The following is a 23,516-nucleotide window of genomic DNA, read 5'->3' on the forward strand; positions in this document are numbered from 1 at the left end:
GTCAACAAAGCTAGGGGCTTGTTGCATCAGAACAGAGTCGATGCGCACGAGAGCAAATACGAATGACAACTAAAAGTATCGAAGGTGTGCTATTCACGTGTACAGGAAATTAACAAGTTCTTAGTTTCGCGCAAAGAAAACAAGCAACACACACAAAGCTAAACACTGATGGCTAGAAGCGAACTATAATCATTTGCACTCTTCTCCTTCTCGATGGTGTTCACAGCTCGAGGGGGACCAAAAAACACAAAACGAACAGAATAAGCAACATTTGTTGTTCCGGGCACAAAAAAAATTGAGAATTTTCCTTAGAGGAGGTGTAATACTTGTACGCTAGCACCAGCTTACTTCGCAAATATTCTCGTTTCGCTACCCCCTTCGTTGTTTCTATTCTAGCAGCTGCATAAGTTACCCGTTATTGACAGCTCTGTTCGGGAAAGCAACAAATGGACAGAACAAATGTATGGGGAAATGGGAATGCTTCCAATTTTCATCAATTTAAACCGTATACAAACTATGGGATTGTAATGTATAGCATATCAAACAAATCTTAAAAAACTTCTGATTCGTTTGGTATGCAAATCGTTAAAATCCGTTCGCAGCAAAAATAGTTATTAACGTTAACTTTATTTCATAAAAACGTGACCTGTTTTCTGATTTGGCTCCCTTAATGTAAGACGTAGTCCTACATCAAAAATAAAAAAAATACGGGTCTAATGTTTTGTGATAAAGAACAAAATTAGGGTAAATGATCTTGGTTTGTCCGATTTGGGATGTTTTTACGCAACTAGTAAATGAAAATCGGTTTTTCTTCATGAAAATAACATATAATCGGTACGAGTTTGGGTTTGTTGAAATGCCTCAAGTCTCTAGTTGTTAATACTACCATAAGGCGTTGAAACTATTCAATTTTTTAATTTTTTATGCTTTTTAACGATTTTCCTCAAAGATGAATTATGATCATGGTTTGACCACCTCTGATCATGATTTGTCCAAAATATGATCATGGTTTGTCCGGTTTTAGAAATTACCATTTTTGAATGAAAACATTCGAATTCTCAAGTAGATATTGCATTAATCATTGCTTGAGTTTACTGTCATAATATCGATCCATTCATAACTTAGGCTTTCTTCACAATATTGCATTGTCTTGGGCATTTTAAAAGTGTTCACCTTAAGACACTCAGCATAGAGAAACTGTATTTCGCGAAGGACACAACAAACAATCTGCAGCGCGCCAAGCGGTTGCCATGGAAATCATGTGGACAAAACAACATTATTGAATTGGACAACTCATGATCAGAATTGAGTTCATCAAAGGCGTTAATTTAATGGTTTAGCTATGTAAATCTGATACAAATGGTGTGCAAGAATGATGTTTACAATATTCGTAAGTGTTGTAATCCAGAAAAGGTCTGAATACGTGCGAAATAATCATCTGGTGATCGATTAAAAGCTAGCTCGAACGAGGGGCGCATTCACACCAACATATGGTGTATTTTATAATCCTTTAAAAAAATGTGATTCCGTAAAAAAATACTATAAAACTACTGTAAATCATGAGAAAGACAATTTTATTTATATGTTTTGAAACATTCGAATACCTGATTTGACAAAGGTGTGCTGAATTGGAGCATTCAAAAAAGTGGGCAAACAATGATCATATTTTCGACTGGACAAACCAAAATCATTTACCTTACCACCACATTTACCATCCACGAAAATCTGAGAACCACTATAACGGTTTGGCATGGGATGGCTGTATTACTAGCTAAAATTCACCCTAAACTGTCATTTTACCCGTTTACCCAGTTATCTATCATTAATGTTTAATGCTACAGAAAAAATTGAAATAAACAGATCAATAAACAATATAATTCTTATACTAATCAAGCAACAGAATACGATCCGCTCTAATGGAACGTACGGTTCTACAGTATTTTCTGCGCTTCCAAAGAATTACGCTTTCACTCTTTATTGGGTCAATTTCGGAAAAAGAAAAGTGACAAACCTCTCAATCAAAGTGGAGCAGAAGGTGGTGTGCAGTACCATAAACTAATCGGGCGCTAATTTATTGGCTGCATGTGCAACTGTGAGACGCGCTAAAGCGCTTAACCGAAAATCAAAACAGCATCTCAGCGAACTCCGGATGAGGTGCAGCGGCATCATTTTGGGGAATGCTGCCGGATTACGCACGCTCCCGCTCCTGACGAAATACGACGATGTCAACTTGGGACGAATGCAAACATGCGGGACGGGGATTAGTGTCAATCGCGTGGATTGCTCGCTCAGTTTGGCGTTGTTTGGTGGAGCGCGGACTCACTCTAGAGAGAGCTGACAGGGGCCGATATATTGGATGACACCGGTGCAAGCCGGTGACGGGGTTACGATTGGCCGCTTTCGTTTGAATTGTGTTTGTTTTTCAAATAGTAGCAGGATTTATCTGAATGAGTGGGTTGTATAATCGTGTGCTCGAACAGAAAAAACCATTCAAAAGAATTTCGAAGCGTGCTTTCTTGGTGTATCTAATAACCACATATTTGGTTTGTTTACAGTTGGAAAAAAAACATCTCGTTTCCATTGATACTTCCATGGAAAAAGGCAACATAAGATGCCAGGAATAGTGACCATAATACTCACCAAGTGAAATCCCTAAACGTGCTGTAGGAGCTGGCGGGCGACGCTGTAACACAATCGGTGTCGTTGTGCACAAGGTGGACAGCAATAGGTTCAGTCTTTTGGTTTTGTATCTGTTGTTGTTGTTGCTGCTGCTGCTGCTGCTGTTGACTGAGTAATTCTTGCTGCTTTTTGGTGTAGGATTTTTGCACATCACTTAAGTTGGTACTGCTGCGGGCTCTAGGACTGCTAGCGCTGCTACTGTCCGAGTCCTGATTGTTGTTCTTCGATACCTGCAGCACACTTTTCGACCGACCGATGATGCCAGGCTGCAGCGCCTCTAGACTCCGATGGCATCGATCTAGATAGCGTACCACCTCCTCCATGACCGCGCGATACATCTGTCGGCTGGAATCAACCTGTTGATGGTGGGATAGTTATTAGTACATTATGATGTGGGAATGATCGAACGTCTTATGCACAATATGGGGGAGGTCTTGGAAAGCAAAATGAACCAATTAGAAGATACAGTTTGCGTCATAGAATTCGTTCGTTTAAATAATTTTGTAGGACAAGAAAATCAAAAATGAATTGAAAGGGTTCTAGAATCGGGTAATTGGATGGAGCTACGAGACGCCAAACTTTGACAAACGCTAAATAGAAGAGTTGAAGAATAGATTACGAAATTGTATGTATATATTTAGAAAAAAAAGGAAGATGTGGTCAAACGGCAGAAATTATTCTGAACAATATGATCATTAATAATCAGGAGCAGGGCTTGACGGTTTCGAAGCTAAAAAAATGAAAATGACTTTTTTACTTATTCCTTTCTCTTCAGTCAATTTCAATCTCGATTGTGCGTATTCACTACGCATACTGAAAAATCGATTCTTCAATTTCCTTTTCATTCTGCTGCCGTTTCCTCTGAACTAGAAAGGAAACGCTTTCACTTGACGATTGCAACTGGCCTATTCATCGTCATTTTATGCATAGTTGTCCCATGTTACTTTCTGACGATTTCCACTTTTCTTCATGAAACGTTGTTTTTATGCATAATCTCACGGAAAAACACAAAAAAACATATAGTTTTTTCCCAGTTTTAAAAAAAAACAACATCAAGCTCAACTGTCCCATGTTGATATCCTATTCATGTCCCACCATGTATTTTATGTAGATCCATATCGAATAAATCGGTTCAAGTGCAAGAATTTCATGTCACACTTTCAGCAGGGTTTTTTTTTATTTCTGTATTATAGTGACTTTCAACACATTTGGCTGGTTCGTCACTTTTACCTTCCATTTCGGAAGAATGTCGGGAGTGAGAATTGAACTCGTGACCCTTAGCGTGAGAGGTATGGATGTGTCCGCTACGCCAGATCGCCTCCACTTTTCAGCAGGGTTAATGCACTCATTTCTGGTTTGGACTCTCAAACAAATAAGTGAAACTTTAACAGAACACGTGTACACTTTGTTAGCGAATGCCTAATAACTATGAGATTTATATTCTACGAAGATGTTGCAGATCACTCATTTCTTCATAAACCGATGTTTCTATGCATAATCTTTCGGGAAAAACACAAAAAAAATATTGTTTTTTCCCGGTATGTCAAAAAACAACATCAAGTTCAATTGTCCCATGTTGATATTCTAGGCAAACAGTCCCACCATGAATTTTTAAACCCGTAATCAAGCTTGATTGATTCAGTGAGGGGATCTCATCACATTTCATTAAACAATAGTATAATGCTTCTAAAAAACCCGGTGTATTGCTAAATTGAAATGCTTAAAGCTTTTGGTAGACAAATATGCGAGAAAACTTTGATTGCGTTTTTCTCAGTTGCTGATTTTGGAACATGAGACAACTATGCGTAGAACGGCAGTATATATCATTTTCAGTTTCACGTGGAAAAGGACAGCCACTGCTTTCAATTGAATGTTTCATTCGATTTAATTTCTCCAAGCTGTATTTTCCCGGACCGTCTTCCGAAATAAGTGGAATTCAAAAGGCATTTGAGGACATATTAGTCTTACAACCAGCGCCGGCAACTGATTACGCCTGCTGACATACTGCTCATTTTTTCACATCGTCATTTCCATTAGTTTCGGTGAACACGGTTCGAGCTCCAACGAAATTTTCATTCGAAATAAGACACTTTCATTCGATATAAGATCCTTTCATTTTCATTAGATGATTTGATAATTTCACTTCATGAACGTGAAATGAAACGAAACTGTAGGAAAGTAAAGTTATATTCTCTTTATTGAGCGTAAAGAGAGAGTAGTACTATTTTCAACCTGCATGAGTTTGCAGCAAATTGAAAGGGTATGGGCTCTTTATTGAGTGACGATGTGTCAATTGAAGTGAAATTGTAAGGCCCTGATCAGGATCAGACACTTCGATAAGTAGGATGTACATACGGAACAGATCACAGTTGTTCTTGAGACAATACAAATCCAGACGGCAATGATTTTCACTACACTTGTTTCCTCTCAATCAATTATGTTTTATCATTATATTAAGCTTCAAACTATCCAAATATAACATGAAACAAAAGAGATGATTTTTGGACATTAAAATTTGATGCGGGGTGATCTGGACCGGCTGTGGGGTGATTTGATCCTGTGTGTGTTTTATCGAAAAAACATATCTATGTTTATGTAATGTAAATTGAGCTAATATTACAATCAGTAACAGAGTTCTGGGATCGAAATCAGGTGTTTTGGCCAGATTTCAGACCAGAAAAAATGCATTGAGACCATTTCGAATTTTGCATGGATTTTTTCACTGTTGTTCGTGCATTTTCAAACACTTTCGTTGCTTAGTCAAAGAGAATTCATCCTTGATGACCTGCTTAATAGTTATTTGCCATAAATTTAGCTTTATTCTAAAGATAATTGTTTGACATTTTTCCTTCAACATGATTTCCGTCATACGACCACCTCGAGCGGCTCAGTGGATGTTCAATCGAGAAGTCTGATTGTCGATCATATTTGCAGCATTGGAGGCTGTATATCAGTGACATTGTAAAAACTGTTCTTCTGTATGCTTGTTTTTATTTGAATCATACAGCGAAATAGTGTTAAGCGTACGATAATTCACTGGCAATAAAAATTTAAAAAATTATAATAATAAAATGACAGATGTATCGAGACCAGAGCTGCATTTTTTCATCAATGTCACTGACAACTGACGAGCCACGTTAGTCACATCCTACTGACAAAAATGTTGGTCAAATGGTGACTGACGGAGTACGATGCAACTATTTGCCTGTTACTGAGCTTCGTCAATACGTTTTGACCGACCAAGTAGGCGGTAAAATTGTCAGCATCGAATTGATGATTGTCGGAGACTGCATTCTATTCTCATCGAGCAAAGGTTCGATTTTCGTTCCGGTTGTTGTACCCGGTATTTACTGAAGTTTGTATACTATGTCGAAAACGCGATAACGTGTAAGAATGGTATTCAGGTAGCCCAACGTAAACAAATGCACCCTGGTAAACGTGTAAACTTCCATTACATCAAGTGACATAGTATTTCCCGTCTTGACGATCATATGGTACTGACCTGCAACATGCTTTGGTCGTCAACACACTCTGACATACTATTTAGTATCGAAGAATGAGGAATTTGTTTTGTCGGTTTATATTTTGTTGCACGTCGTTTGGTGGTAATGTTGCAATGGTCGTCATAGTAGCCCAAATATATGCAGTGACAATGACAAATTGCAGCTCTGATCGAGACGTTGAATACGGCTGAGCAACTCATTCGCGAGGGAACAAGAACCCTCAGAGCCGGAAGACCCACAGCCAGATCAAAAGCTACTACGCGATCTGGTCTTCCACTACAACAAGGCGATTTCATAGTTTCGCGACACGGGTCCTTTGTCGCGTCGCAAGATCCTGAAGTTGCAGCATTCCTACATACTGACAAGTGCAGTAAAACTCATGAGAATGAGAACGCTGTTCTTGGTTGATGCTGAGAACATGGAGGAGCTGCAACTGAAAGTTTACTGTGCTGCTGTGGCCACCGCTAAAAGTATAGGATACCGTGTGAGACCACAGCCACACAGATATCAAGACGGAGCTGAAATACAAGTTCTTGAGTGAACTGTACGCTAAAGAATTTGCAATGGCAGTTTCCCAGGCTCCTTAGTTTTGAAGTCTGTGTTGGGGAAACCGTAAATCGGCCCAATCAAAACGTAGCAGTTAGCGCTACGCTAACAACGCTTGACATTTCACAATTATTCAATTGTTTATCTCAAAGAAAACAAAATGTTATTCTTTGTGATAGATGCGAAGAAATATTTCCTATCAATTAATATAAAGATCTTTGCTATCTCGAGTTATAAGCGTTCGAGATATTTCATGTTTCCCTGTTGTTCTACGTCTAAAGTCTACTTTGCAGCATGATAAAAAGCTTCAAACGATTTGGACCCACCTCCGAAACCGTGAGCACGCCAAAGCCCTTACGATTGGTATGCAACTGCCTTTGGATTTGCGATCATCATTTTTTGAACAATTAATTATCAAAGACGAATGGGAAATGTTTCCTTCAAACAACAATATATCTGTATTGAGAGGTCTACAGGAACGTTACAGGAATAAAATCAAAGCTGGTTTTAGGGCTAATTAGATTTGTTATTGTGTTAGTTAGAGAAAAATTGTGTTAGTCCACTAAATCTTTAAAAAACAGTAGAAATCGATTTTTAAACGGGTTTATTTAGCTTGCCCTGAAATCTGTTTGTATGTTTGTATGTTTGTCTGTAGCACTGACCAACATTAATAGAAATATTACCCCCTTCCTGTTGACCGATTGATCTAAAATTTGGAACACACCTTTATCTCTGTAGTCATTATAAAACTGCGTGTTTCATTATCTTGAAAATCCAAAATAATCCAAAATCACATATTTTCTCAAAACCTCATCGATATGGGTTTTCCAAAACCCCATCAATATGAGTATCAAATGAAAGAGCTTAACTAGTAGAACACCGTGATTCATGAAAAATTCAAATCCAAGATGGCTGCCACTACAAAATGGCGGACTACATATTTTCTTAAAACCCTACTATTATGGGTATCAAATGAAAGGGCTTGACTAGTAGAACACGGTTATTTATGAAAAGTGCAAATCCATCAAAATCCTACATATTATGTCAAAACCCCATTAATATGGGTATCAAATGAAAGGGCTGGACTAGTAGAACACAGTTCTTTATGAAAAATGCAAATCTGTTATGGCCAGTGCCGAAAATATTCACGTGCACAACATTCAAACACGGCGAATTTCAGTCTGCCTTGTATTGATAACCTACTGGTCAAGCAAGAGTCGATAAATATGGAACAACAATATCAATGAACACCAGTGAAATGAACAGCAAACATCAGCTTGCCATGAAGTTCATTTTTCATTTGCATCTTCATTTTGTTCATGATATTCGTAACGTCGAAATTGAAGATCGTTGCGTGTTAGTGAAAATCAAAGCATAAAATTCAACGTCAACCCATTGAGAGTAAAATCGATAACACAAAATTCTTGTTTTTGGCGACTTCGGCAATGGAATGTATAGTATAACCCTTGATATGTTTTATATCAAGGGCTGAGTGAGGTTTAGCGTTGAACGGCGTTGAGCGTTTCGTTCATTTTTTATACTGTATTATAGTGACTTTCAAAACAATTTGGCTGGTTCGTCACTTTACTTACATTTTTGAAAGAATGTCGAGAGAATATGAAAATAAAACACGATTTCAATAAAAAAAAAACTGCGAGCGATGAAGATCAACTTAATGTTCGTGATAATCACCTGAAATTATTGACAGTAATGAAAGTGCCTGAATGCAGGCTTTGCGAAATTCGTTCATGCTGTTTTCGTTCAATATAACAGACAAAGTTCACGCGTCTCGACTCTTGTGTTATACTCATTATAACAGATATGGTGTTCAGTGTCAACAGAAGAAAATTCATCCGACACTGGGAAAAAGCTAATTGCTTCATTCTTGAATAGATTTTGATAATTTGTGGCACTGGTTATGGCTGCCACTATCAAATGGCGGGCTGCATATTTTCTCAAAACCCGATTGATATGGGTATCATATGAAAGGGCTTGAATAGTAGATCACAGTAGATCATGAAAAATCCAAATCCAAGATGGCCGCAATCACAAAATAGCAAATTACTTTATAAAACGGTTTTATTTAGCTTGAACTGTTCGTATGTATGTTTGTATGTCTGTAGGATTGTCCCACATTAACAGAAATTTAACCAATAGGAACTGACCGAATTTATAAAATACCTTCATCTCTGCTGTCATTTTAAAACTGCTCATCTTGAAGTCTAGGGCATTGATAAGACTAAAATAAAATCGTGGGGCACGTTGGATTTCCATTATCCACAATTAGCGACTTCATGATATGTCCCACGATTTTTTTTAGTCTTATCAATGCCCTAGACTAATGAAGGAGAGGTGTGATAACTGCTAACTGCTACTTGTCTAATTATTTTCTAGCTTTTAGTACATAATTATGTTTAATCACAATTAAACCGTTTAACTTAAAAAGTTTTGTTTTACTTATTTTATTTTATTTTACACACCCAGATAAAATTATTCGTGAAATATTCCAAAACTTGAGAATTTAAGCTTTAAAATTATGTACATCCCATTTTTATGCGTTCATTCTATGTACAAAAAAAGGATTTCATTTGCAATTGGTTGAGGTTGGTTGGTTATTGGGTTGAGGAATGAGAGTTTTTATATTTGTTTTATTTTACAACGATTTCTTCGCTTTTACAAAAAGAAACACCTTAAATCGGACAAATCGTTATTGACATGTTAATCCACCTGAAAAAACCGTTGCCATTTTCACACCAAAGGAACGCGAAATTCAGTTCCGTAAACATGAGTTGCGATTGGATTAAGAACACCTTCAGTTATATCACTGTAGAACATTAATTCAATTGGGATTTCATTTGCTTCGAATTCTCTTATTTATTTCAAAATTTTCCAAAAAGGTTCCTATTTTTCTCGTCCCAACATTTAGATTGCCTCTCTGTTCTCGAGTGTTCTCGAGAATTTTGTTGAGTGAATGATACCAAGAAGAAAACCAAACAATCAAACATTCTTAGATATACTAATTTTGATATACTCTATAACGAAGATTCCTTCGATGGCGAAGCGACTTTGCAAAGAAGATTATGATTTTTTGAAAAATTCATAAAATTTATCACATTCCAGATCCATGTTCCGTTTGACAATTATCATAGCTTCAACGGTTTTAAAATTGAATCGTTACTTTTTCGTTGTTCACATAATGTTCATCATAGAAAAAAATCTTTCGACCGGCATTATTTAGAAGTTTGATTTTCATTTCTGAAAATATTTGCGCGTGATGACTCATAATTGGCACGGAATCTTTGCCCCACCTGTTTATCTAATTAGTTTTAATTCCCTTAATCATTTTCACTCACCAAGTGTTATGTTTTCATTAAAAAAAATATAAAAAAAATAGTTTGCACCTCACTGGTCAAAAATAGTACATCCTCTCTATGTTTTAGAATTCCAATAAATTAATTAAAATTAACAGCAACTCTAGCAACATTATCTCTCTCAACAAGGCCAATAAATGTTCGAAAGGTAATTAATCGGTTTCTTGTTAAAAAAATCACTATTGTATGGACCACGGGCTTGGAAGTCGCGTAGAACATCAATACATCAATAAATATCTTGTAAAAGAAAAAAAAATAATCGCAATCCATTAAAAATACTAAGCCTCTCGATAGAAGGTCAAAGAGAAAAGAATCATGTGTTACTTTGCTCAGACAATTTTGTATAATATTCACCGATGAAATCACAAAAAAATGCAATTGTTATATATGAACACGAAAACACTGAGCATAATTTTAAATGTGTTGAAAAGAATGACATTGGAATAATATCTTTTTATTCTATACCTAATACTCAAAATACGGTACAGATTGATAAAAAGACGGGACAATCATAATAGGTCGAAAAAAAGGTTCTGTCTTGTGAAAAACGGTACGTTTCGTCAGCCTATCCCTATTCCAACATTTCTATCCAAACGGTGGATACTATGTTATTACAATCTGCGAATATGTTGTTCATAAACATAACTGTAGAATACTGTTGCAGTCTATGTTATGAAGATGCAGAGCACACAACACATTTTTTTTCATATAAATGAAGTATCCATACAGTTTGATATAAGACACCCATTCTGTTGCAACGGCCATAACCACACTGCAAAAGTGGCGCACGTAACAGAAGTAAATGCCTCGATGAGCACTTTGATCTCTCGGTGTTCAAAAGGGTTCCATCATTCGCCGGCTTTGGGTGCATCAATCAAGCTAATTAGAACAGAACGCGATGGCCTGGAAAACTTGGTGCCAAATTATGACGACACTCAAGCGTCGGAATTTTGGTGTGAGTTACGCTAATTTGGCCACATGGTTGTAATACGGACGGACGGACGAGGCACGAGATGCAAAGTTGCAACAAACGCCACCAGCCGAAACCCCCAAGAAATAGGAGATAGGAAAAAAAACCGGATCACTATCACTCGGTCAGTTGTACACGACAACGGCATCATGATTTGTGCTATCGACAACAGTCACAAACATATAATCCGAAAATCAACCAAGGGGAACGCGCGCAGACGACAGATGAAAAATCTAGTTAAGGTTAGCCAATGGTAGGTTTCGATGTCGATGGGGGCCACCCAACACAACCGCCTTCCCCCGGCCGGCTGAATGATGTGCAGATTTTGTGGGTGTACACGAACACTGGTGTGAATATCTCAACCGAGAAGAGCTTGGAGATAATGAATGGCTGCCCGGTAAAATATGAGCTTTGCTTACAACACATAGGTAGCGCTCAGACGTTGATTTATGAAATACCATATGTTTCGAAGCGATGTGATGCTTATTACATGCAGGTCGTAGATATGGAATCTCGGTCACATCGATTTGTATGTGCACATCAAAGGGTCATTCGGGTGACACACAATGAAACGGATGAAATCAAGAAACGACACTCACCTGTTTAAGTTGCCATTGTAGCGTCTCTACCTGCGTCTGGAGGACCACCACTTCCACATTCGAGTATACGTGTCCCGGTGTGGTTCCACCAGCCAGCCCGAGGCCCAGAGTGGTCAAACTGCTGCTTTTGCCGCTTAAACTGCTTCCAAATCCGAGTCCTCCAGACCCGCTGCCGTTGCTCCTGATACTGCTGCTGCCGTTCATCACGCCGTTGATAGCGTATCCGCTATTGGCGGCCAGATTCACCAGGCGGCGATTCTCCTCGATGAGACTTTGGCATTCCTGGAAAAAAGCCGAGAACAAAGAATTGCGGGGTTAATCGTGGAGTCACGCGAGGAAAACACATTAACGACAGCTGTTGCAAAGGAAATCTTCTGACGGCACGCGCTACAAGGAAAACACAAACTTCACAAAGAGTGTGTATTTTCGCGTTGGCAATTGCCCGTGAGCGCAATGCTACATTGCTGAAGTCATGCCGAGCACACTGTTTCACTGGCGCACAACAATGGCGTGACAAATCAATTTGATTTTAATTATGCCTTTCTTTCGAGTGACAGGTCACGCCAGCGAAAGACCTTGTCGGGTTCCTTCGGTGGGCAACCATGGTCGACAAAGGTATTGCAATCACTTTATTTTGGTTGAAACTATCACAAACCATAGATACAACAGCGGAAACCACTTCTAGCAAGTTCAATAACTGATATTCACCTTTGTTCTCATGATTTCGTTCTTCACGATGCTGTCTCCCCAATAAACTCCACACTACTGTTTCGAGATACAATTTGTTCATCATTTCAGTTTATTTTTTACCTAGAATGTATTGGAGTTGCCTGGGGTAGTTTGGAGCTACCTGGCGCCGTGTGGAGCTGCCTGTGGTCAGACATTGTTACAATTATATCATATGTTAAAGGAAATTCCCGTTGCTCTACCCGAAAGTCTGAAGGACGGAAACGGGTAGATGCTATTCTACTGTCGCCCTTCTAGCAGATTTACTTACATTAAGAAATTCGCGAATCACCCCTCGGTTGAGTTCATATGCCGCAGAGAAATGCGCGTGACGCCATTGACGAATGCAGCAGCACCAACGCACCAAATGGCTATTTGTGCGCGGTTCTGTCACTGTCGGCGCGCTCTTCGAACAATAAAGAAAGTACCGCCCGGGTAAAAAGTGGAATTAGACAAACAAAACACGCGTTAGCTGTCATCGGAGACGCGCACCGAACGATGGATGGATGTGCGTGTGTGTGCGTTTTGTTCGAAAGCAGAACCAGCATCCACAACCGCTACAGATCGGTTGTGGCCACTAACCGGGCGTCCCTTTGCATCACACCACGCGAAGAATGAATTTGAATTTTCAAAACGATGTTCTAGCTGTCTGTCATTTGAATCTCGTTTCCACTCGCCCGGGTGCGTGTTTGTGTGTCCACACCACGACCGCGGGGAGAGGTGCAACAAAGTTGCATTTAATGAGCGAAATGGGTTGTTTGCTAAGCGGGAACATGCGTAAATTGCTGGATGAAGGAGATTTTAATTAACGAGACATTAACATTGTCGAAGTAGATGGGACGGATTAAAAACAAAACCATGGGGAAGGGTGAGGTGTATATTTGGTAGAACGGAATGGTGACACTTGTTTCCCCATTCCAACGATTGATTGATGCGTTCTAATGAGGGCATGTAGCATGTAGCATACTTTCATTAATACTTAACTTACACCAAGCGTTTGGATTAGCGATTCAGCTCAAAACACTTTTCGTGATCGGTATTTCAGTTAAACTGGAATAACAGATTTTGGAAATTTACATACCAAACGAATCGGAAATCCTTGAGATTTGTTTGTTATGTTATATATTACAATGTGTAAATGGTTTGAATTGATTAAAACTAGAAGCATTTCCACTTTCCCATACATCTGTTCTGCTCATTTGTGAGCTTCCCTACCCGTGCCGCCTATAACGAGCGACTTATCGCCGAGCAACGAAGGGGAATGACTAGAGGCGAATGAACTGAAAAGTTTAAACCCTTTTAAGGCCAAAAAGAAGAAGAAGAAGAAGAAGAAGAAGGGGAATGATCGAAAGTCCCCAAAAAGAACAAAGACAAGAAGAAGATTGAGAACGAAGAGGAATATTTGCCTAGAGCAGGGTGGCCGATATCGACCCCCTGGGGTCGATTTCGGTTTCCCAGGGGTCGACAGAAACGAAAATCGATTTTGGGGGTCGACGAGGTCTGAATATCGATATAACCTATAAAATAACACAAATTCTTATTTGAAATATTCAAGATGCTTCATAAGTTGTGTTATGTGAACCACCCTGTTATAAGAATAACCAGGGTTGCCACATTTTATCCTGTAAAATTTTCTGAAAAAAATCTGTGTATTTGTATTTTTAGCAAAAAAGAATATCTGGATCAAAAAACTAACGGAAAAATGGAAAGAAAGGTTTTTTTCATTTTGAATTTATTGTTCTTTTTTATGGTTTGCTTAAGTCGTATCAATACAACAAAATAAATCATAAAAAAGATTTCTCATAATAAATTGTATGATGTTTATACATTTGTTGAACTTTGCTTTTCTTAAACTTTCCGTCAATTTCATCCTTGACGCTCTACCTTGAACCGACACATAGTTCTTTGCTTTCAAAATAGACGAAAAATTCGGCAAATAAAAAAACGTGAACAGGTTCGTGCAAGATAATGTGTTTGAGCGTACGAGTCCTTCAGGCATGTTTAACACGAAGGAAGTCATCATCAAATTCATGTCCCAACATACTCCTGATATTTAATTGTATAACAAGCTTGCCCTTAGGTTGCAAATTAATATGCGTTCTGAAATACGCTGGAACTTAACTTAACTTCTAATTTAATTCAAGAGATTACGAGGTATTTACATAGTTAAATGAAGTGAAACAACAGATTTTCTCTCCAGCTGGACGAGTTTACATATTAAAGCAGCCATTCCATGCCAGACCGATATAGTGGTTTTCTGACTTCCATGAAAAGTGATAGTTTTGTTCTTTTTCACATTTCAGGGTGGTCCGAAAAATCTTTTTTTTCAGTTTTTCCCAAAAATGACAATTTTCCAAAATTCGTAGCTTTTGAACCACTGAGCCGATTTAGATGATCGACATATCAAATTGAAGCCAGCTACTACTACGTTTTACTAAAAAATATTGAACTCGCCAAAAAAGGAATTCAATTTGGTAATTATTGATTGTAGTCGTTTATTGTCTTCATGGCTTTAGACTAGAGGGCGCTGTATTTTTTTATATTGTTTCTTGAAAGCTGAGGATTTTTCACGTAACATATCTCGATATCAGAGATGCTATTTTTTTTGGTTTTTGAGATATAATTTTTCAAAGTTAACTGGTGGTCCGAAAAATCATTTTTATCCTTTTATCAAAAAATGGCTTTTTGCAAAACATTGTAAGATTTGAACAACTGAAACGATTTAGATGATCGACATATCAAATGGACACCAATAAGCTAACCTTATGTCTAGTCTAGTCACATAGGAATATTCAAGGAAGACTTAAAACATGTTAAATTTGCAAAATAATAAAATTAAAATACGGAAAATAACACCTCTTTGATTTTCGGAAATATTGTGTAAAAAAAACCTCTTCTTTCCAGAAAGAAGAGGTTTTTTTAGAAGTTATGAATTTTTGTAGTGGAAAAAAGGGGAAAAATTGTTTTTTCGAACCATCAATCGAACGAAAAAAATTGCACCTCTGAAATCGAGATATGTTATGTAAAAAATCCTCAGCTTTCAAGAAAAAATTCTAAAAAAATACAGCGCCCTCTAGTGCAAAGCCATGAAAACAATAAAAAACGACTACAATCAATGATTACGAAAATAAAATAATTTTTTTTGCAAGTTCAATATGTTTGAATAAAAGGCTAGCTTGTTGGCTACAGTTATAACGAAACAATGAAAAACAGTATCCTGCGATATGAAGCATTGATGAAAAATATCTTCTCGTTTTTCCATTATCATACTTCGAAAAAGGCTTCATCATGATTACAAACAACGCGAAACCGAAGGCACCATTCGAAAATCAACGAACGCGGAGATTTAAGGGTTTAACTAACCAATATTGAACCGTATTTTGATATTTTGGTAGTTATGGATAGATTGGTTTGCGATTTGAATGTATTTATAGTTTATGATTAATTTGTACTAATAATTATTTACTACAATTTATATTTACTAAAATTTATCTCTATTTACTTTGTTGAATATTATGAGAAAATATTTTTTTTTCTGTAATATGATCTCTTTTATCACTTTCAGCTGATTTATTACACTACTTCCATTTTTGGAAGAATGTCGGGATTGTGAATTCAACTCGTGACCTTTTGCGTGAGAGGAGCGGATGTTGCCACTACGCCAGATCGCCTCCGTGAGAAAATAATGTCAAGTTTATTCATTTAACCAACTGCAATGTTTTCAAATTGATAATTATTCAGTAAGAACAAAAATAAAGATAGGATTTTCAAAGAAATTTGGCTATGGAGGTCTAAGGTATGATTTAATTCTGGAAAAGGAGTGTTTTTCCCAAAACAGTCTGGCCTAGAGCATAAATATTGGATCTCGCTGAGGCAAACTTTCAGTATCGTTCTAGATACGAAGCGATGAATATCGCTTGTTCTTCCTTGTTTTGCGTCATCACATGTCTTCGTTTCGGATTGAGATGTGGATGCGACCAGATAACCTATATAAACAAAGAGAGAGATAGCAGAAGAGGAACATTTGCGCTAGGGTATGAATAATGTATCTCTGCTGAGGTAAATATTCAGACTTATTCTTTATTCGAAGCAGTTAACATCGCTTGTTTTCCGTAATCATACGGGCTTCGTTGGTGTCTTTGACATTGCATCAATGCATCAAAATGACGCTATAGCGAAGCAGGCGTTAAGATTGTGCGCCACATAATTATTTGAGGAATATCTAGTTAATGATTGTCGTGCTGGAATGTTGTGAGTTATTTGGGTTCGCGTGCCAATCGCAAAACTGCCTTCAACAAGGATGACATTTGCGCTAATCTTTTTTTTTTTCTCAAAACCATTCATTAATCAGACTCAATTATTTATTATCTAACGTTTACAGAGTCATATTTCACCTTAAAATATAACTGATTTTCTATATAATTAAGACTAACAATTTAATAATACGAGGGTCGTTCAAAAAATAAGTTTCAGTGCCTCAGAAATCGCGGAAAAATAAAGTTAGGACAAAAAAACAAGTTGATTTTCGTAATCTACTTTCTTCTATTTTTCTACATAATCGCCGTAACCAGTCTTCCATGTTTCACAAAAAACACTGCGTCCGGAATAAACATGTCCACGCTGCTGTTCACAGTTTTGTGTTTGAGTACAAACATGATGTTTTCGTACATATGTTAGAAAATGTGACATGTTTGTATTCGTGGTATGTTTGGACATAAGATGTTTAATCCCAATGTTTCACATGATGTTCGAACATGGTGTACAGTTTCTCTTGCATTTTCACCCCAAGCACCGGCAGTGCGTAGATTAGAAGAAGCGAATCGGACACCACACCACCACCATTCAACGCGTGGTGTGTTGGTATGTTGACATGGAAAAAAAATGCTTTCCTATCATGACAATGGTTGATTCGTTTAAAATATTGGGCAAATAAAATAAACCTCTTTATCTGTTCTGAACAAAATAAACGTCGATTGATATCAGAGTTTTTTACAATTAATATCATTATTTAGTGCACGCATTTATATTCATGTAACATTCGCTATTATTAGCTATTTGAACAAGTACTAAAATTGAATTATTCAGCAGTGACATGTTAGGCGTGACGCTAACCACTCGACCACGGGAGCAACAATTTTGGCTGGATCTTTGAATACAAATGGCCAATACTGCTTGTACGCGACGATCGCGACCCGAGCTATAAAACGAGCGGAGAAGAGGAGAAGAAAGGATGATGCAATCGCATGCACACATAGCATATGTAGTGCAGTGTAAGTGTAGCTTTTAGTTTTTTCCTTCATTCAGTTTGTGATAACATCGAGAAATTAATGGTGTGTTTTAGCCGCTGAAATTTCTCTGCTGGTTCTGCTGTGTGCCGCTGAAGGTTGCATCTAAAACTAATTTTTGGGTACTTATTTTTTTGGTCAGCATTTGTACGACGTCGCCCGCCATGCAGTCGGCTTCCCAGACTTTAATTGCCAACATGCACGCAAAAAAAAATAGAAAGCTTCTTTCTATTCAGATAATGTTTTATTTTGAACGAAACCAAGGATTATTTAATCAGACTTGCAAAATGTGCATGAACGATCTATAAACTTTTTCTTAGTCGCGGCAATACATACACACACTCTTTACAGATACACGGGCCGAAGGTTGTGCAATCCACTGATGATTTCACAAGAGCCAAAGGTTGTACCGCTCATGACAACCTACACGAGCTGATGATTGCGCCGGCTAGTGATCATTCTATCCTGGATTCCTCGAGTCGAAAAAGACGCACCACGCTAGATATGGGGTGCAGACTAGGGGGTCGTTGCTGATTAACGGTCAGCTGTATCCCAATAGGAAGTATCCCATGTCGGGCACACGTACAGAGCACTGAAAACTGCAACATCCCAATTGTGAGAACACTTGTAATACTAACCTCGAGCCAACCGCGAGTAATCGGTTACATATTACTCACATAGTTGTAAGCAAACATTGTCAAAATATTGAACTCCCGGCCCCGTTAGGCTGACGCCATATGAGCCTTAATAAAAATATATATTTTGGTGCATGAACTTATAGCCTCTTAGTTCGTGCAATTTTTGAAATGCGAACTAAATTTTAAGTTCGTTTCTGTGAAAAAGTATTCTACGAAGAAATGTTTTGGGATGAATAATTTCTTTCCGTATATGAAAAGAAACGAAACGAAAGCAATGCATACTGCGACATCGGGTGATATGTTTGTACATGATGTTCTTGAATTATAAACATCGTGTTTGTATTCACATGTCTATGTTTGTGTATCATTGTTCGTGTTGGGTATAGACACTCAACACTAACGAGAATCATGTACGAATTCAAACAAAAATATGGAATTTTCACATCGCATGGACATGTGTGAGTGTTTTTTGGAAGACTGGCCGTAACGTTCGAGGTATTTTTCATAGCGTGGCACGAGTTTTTCTATTCCGAGCGCGAAGTGCGTAGTGCCAATCCTTTTGAAGTACGATGTAACTGCGTCACGAATTTCTTCAGTGTTATAGAATCGTTAACCGCCACACTAAGGCTGAGGACATAGTAGAAGCGGTGCGGTGCGATGCGATGCAATACGGAGCGATGAATTGGTGGTATGACGTGGTATGACATACTGATCGCTTCAGATCGCGCGTTTTTTGATGTTTCATTCCACTCCATTCCACATGTAAACAACCCAGTCCAAGGATGCCAGATATGATAACACATATTCATTCTGTAAACAGTTGAATTGTGAGATATTTCATTTGATAACAAATTGATTTTTTCTCAAAAAAGCTTCAACCGAAAATCTAAATTGAAGGTACAGCAAATGAAACATTTTTTTCAGTAGCATTTGTTAACTTTTTCTCTCAACAACACAATTTTTATTTTTGTTCGATTAGTTTAGTTGTGAAGATATTTATACATAAATCGTCTGGCAACCATCACTTGCGTTCACTCGTGGCTAAACACTCCACACATAGTATCGCCGCATTGAAATCGCGTTCGCATCGCGTTTACTATGTCAGGTCCAGGCGGTTTGCATTTGATTTCCGCATTCGTGAACGAAAGAGCTTTTCCGCAAATGAGCCCGCGCCCGCGCCCGCATCGCATTCACTATGTCCTCGGCCTAAGGATAACAACTGCGGCGCTTCTCTCGAGCATGAGAAAGTAATGCAACTTTTTTTCGAGGTCAGTAATATTAACAGAAGCGTTTCTTTTGAGAATAGCGCAAAATATGAAGAATGAGAGAGTGATTATGATGAGAAGAATGAGAAGTGATTATTTTCTTAGTCGCTTCAAGGCACCAATGTATGGCTCTGCATAAATGCTATGCTAAACACTTATGTGACGCTGGTTGGTTTACGTTGTACGAACGATGTCTTGAGATGCAATTCCCCTGAGACAATACTAAATAACATGTAGCATGATATTTGATACTTGCAAGTTTTGTCATTGTTGTTGTTTCTATGCGGTGGCAAAGGAAGATTGATGTAGTTATTAGATGTAAAATAATGGTGCTCCGTTGTATCTATTCTGGCGGCTACATAAGTTGCCCGTTATCGATAGTACGGTTAGGTAAGCATACAAATGGACAGAATAAATATACAGGAAAATGAGAATGCTTCCAATCATCATCAATTTAAACCATTTACAGGCTATGGGTTTGTAATGTATAGCATATCAAACAAATCATAGAGAATTTTCGATTCGATTGGTATTCAAATCGTCATAATCTGTTCGCAGCAAAAATAGTTATTAATGTAAATTTTATTTCATGAAAACGTGACCTGCTTTCTGATTTGGCACCCTTAATGAAAGAGGTAGTCCTACATCAAAAAGCGGGTGGATAATAACAGGAACATAACCGGCGAGGCGTAGGACTACGCTAAGGACTGTCAATTGAAATAACTTATTGGATATCCAACTAGTTTTTCCGAATCTCTTAGTAAAATTAAACCTATAACGCTCCTAAAAATGTCATTCCTAAAGAAGCAATCAATAGATCATACTATGCAGCTATTCGCAGAACTGCAATAGAATATCTGAACCAAATCAGATGTGTGATTGCAGAGGAGGCGACAGCAACCGTAGTGGAACAAATTTTTACCTCCTGTTACCTCCTGTTTTTAACCAAAGAATACAGTTCGCACCATAGTAAAGTATCTTATTTTTATCCTACTTCAAACTTGCTCTATTTTGAGCACTTTTAATTCGGAAACAGTGCTCGAATTCGCGAAAATTGAATGATCGATCGGGAAAAAAAAAATTCCTAAACATATTCACACAAGCTCCCCCAGCAAAAAACTCAACCCAAACTATCAGCCTTGAGAAAGACCATTTTGGAAGCCCGCATCGATAAAAACGTTCTACTTTTCGGCTTGTTTTAATCTCAGTAAAAAAACATTGAAGAACACATTTGGCCAATTATTTCGAAACCCAGTATGTTGAACTGTAAGAAACTGTTTTTAAGTTTTGGGAAACATTAGTTTTCAAAGATACAATTGAAGTTCTGTTGTTTGTTCTGTCCATTTGTATGCTTACCTAACCGTACTGTCGATAACGAACAACTTATGCAGCCGCCAGAATAGAAACAACGAATGGAATAACGAAAAGAGAATATTTGCGATATAAACTCCGCTGTCGCTAACGCATAAATATTGCATCTCATCTGAGGAAAATTTTCAGTCTCTTTCTATACACAAAACAATGAGTAAATGCTCGTTTCGTATCATCTTAGTTGTACCTCGAGCTTTGGAAGCGAGCGGATATTCCACTCGCTGTGCCTTTGACATTGCAATCGAGCCAAGGCATTGCGAAGCAGGCGTATTTGGGAAGAGAAGGGAACATCAAGCTTGGTCATCATCGCAGGCTCATAAGGAAAACGATGTTTTTGCTGGAATGCTATGTGTGATGTAGTTCCGCGTTTCAGTCGCAAAATTGTCTCCACCAAGGATGGCATCTTCACAATACAACTGCAGCTGCACCTCAGCAAGCACTCGTCTCTTAGAGGCCAGTAATACCAACAAAAAATTTCATTCTGAGAAGAGTGCAACATGATGATAAGCTTGTGTTTGACTTTAAGTATGTTGCTTGTTTTCGTTGCGCTAAACTTTCAATTTGTTCAAATCCTGTACGTATGAATAGCGCACCTTTGCTACTTTTAGTTGCCATTTGTATTTGCTCATGCTTATTACAATACTCAGAGCAATTCGTGCATTAACATAAATTAAAGCTGCTTCTAGAAAGTAGTCCTACATTCACAAAGCGATCGTGTCGTGGATACAATCTCCTATATTTTTGTTTTGTTTTGGTATTAAACTAAAAAAACTAATTTAGTTTGCTGAAGTATGTCGAACGCCCTTATTGTATCGTTTATATAAAACACATGTTAGTTAAAACAAATGTATACACCGTATAGAATTCTAAATGAAATCGCTACAATAAATATCATATCTACGTAACCAAGGAAAATCAGAAAGACGACCGAAACTTCCCAAGTTGGAATGAAAACTCGAATTGAACGTGCTGAGAATAAACCGAAGCAAGTACCTCCTGGTTTAAGCGGTTCTTCTACGCACCAGGGGTCCTCAGCACTGCCCGGAGCAGCACCCACCCCGTCTGTTCCATTTTCGCGGTCGAGGCAACAGCCACAATCTGGTTTGCTTGCGCTTTCTGACCTGGTGGACAACATTTTAAATGCTCTAAATATAAATGACCCTCTTAAAAGCATAGTATTATGTTTGCTCCCGATTGTGAGAACATTTTTGAAAGAAAAATGTGGTTTTTTAGCAGCGTTCATTTCCCTCGATGCCTGATTCAGTGCAAGAGGTCAAGGATTTGACCACTGTAATACAGTGGAATTGCAGAAGCATCATCCCTAAACTAGATCAATTTAAATTTTTAGTTCATAGTTCTAACTGTGATGTATTTTCCCTCTGTGAAACATGGCTTTCTTCAGCCGACGAGCTGAATTTCCACGATTTCAACATTATTCGCCTCGATCGAAATGACTCGTTTGGTGACGTACTATTGGGGATCAAAAAATGTCACTCCTTCTATAGAGTTACTCTCCCATCGATGATAGGCATTGAAGTTGTCGCTTGCCAGACACAAATCAATGGCAAAGACTTCTGCATTGCCTCGATATATATTCCTCCAAGAACCATGGTCGGCCGCCATCAGTTTTTTGATATCATTGCGGCATTGCCGGAGCCGCGGCTAATCTTAGGTGACCTCAACTCCCATGGATCAGCATGGGGGTCACACTATGATGACAGCCGTGCCACGTTGATTTATGATCTGTGCGACAACTTCAACATGACAGTTTAAAATACAGGGGAAGCAACTAGGATAGCCAACCCTCCTGCACGGGCAAGTATGCTAGACATATCACTTTGCTCTTCTTCATTATCCCTGGATTGCACGTGGAAGGTAATCCAAGATCCCCACGGTAGTGATCACCTGCCAATAATTTTATCGATCGCTAATGAATCAGGTTCTCGTGAGTCAGTCGATATTGCGTATGACCTCACGAAAAATATTGACTGGAGAAAATTTGCAGAAATAATATCTGAAGCACTTGTTTCAATGCATGAACTTCCTCCACTCGAAGAGTATAACTATATATCGAGTTTGATTTACGAAAGCGCACTTCAAGCTCAAAAGAAACGTGTTCCTGCTACCACTTTCCGACGTCGTCCTCCATCACTTTGGTGGGACAAGGAGTGTTCAAAGGTCTACCTTGAAAAATCATCCGCTTTTAAAAAATTCAGGAAAACTGGATTAGTGGATTGGTTTCGAAAGTACCAAGCTCTAGAAGCCAAACTAAAAGGTCTGATTAAAGCAAAAAAGCGTGGATATTGGCGGAAGTTCGTCAATGGTTTGTCAAGGGAGACAGCTATGAGCACTCTTTGGAATACGGCTAGCAGAATACGTGGCTGGAACCATACAAATGAAAGTGAGGAATACTCTGACCGTTGGATTTTCAAATTTGCAAGAAAGGTTTGTCCCGATTCCGTTCCTGCACAAAACGTCGTACGCGACATTCCGCTCCAAGGCGATTATGAGAATTTTTCGATGGTAGAATTCTCAATTGCACTTCTCTCATGTAACAATTCAG

The 23,516-nt window shown here is 38.2% G+C and overlaps 1 protein-coding gene across 5 annotated transcripts in view; it reads right to left on the reverse strand.

Moving 5' to 3' along the window:
• LOC129767330 (probable serine/threonine-protein kinase DDB_G0282963) overlaps positions 1-23,516 on the reverse strand; it is a 362,089-nt gene that overhangs the window by 13,519 nt on the left and 325,054 nt on the right. For all 5 annotated transcript variants that reach the window (XM_055768073.1, XM_055768069.1, XM_055768071.1 and 2 more), the window contains 2 exons: positions 11,669-11,950; positions 2,641-3,035 (listed from right to left, as the gene is read on the reverse strand). In XM_055768073.1, the coding sequence (XP_055624048.1) occupies positions 2,641-3,035; positions 11,669-11,950 (677 nt within the window). The remainder of the gene's footprint in view (positions 1-2,640; positions 3,036-11,668; positions 11,951-23,516) is intronic.

The sequence above is a fragment of the Toxorhynchites rutilus genome, chromosome 2, assembly GCF_029784135.1.
Source record: "Toxorhynchites rutilus septentrionalis strain SRP chromosome 2, ASM2978413v1, whole genome shotgun sequence".
NCBI classification, from domain to species: Eukaryota; Metazoa; Arthropoda; class Insecta; order Diptera; family Culicidae; genus Toxorhynchites; species Toxorhynchites rutilus.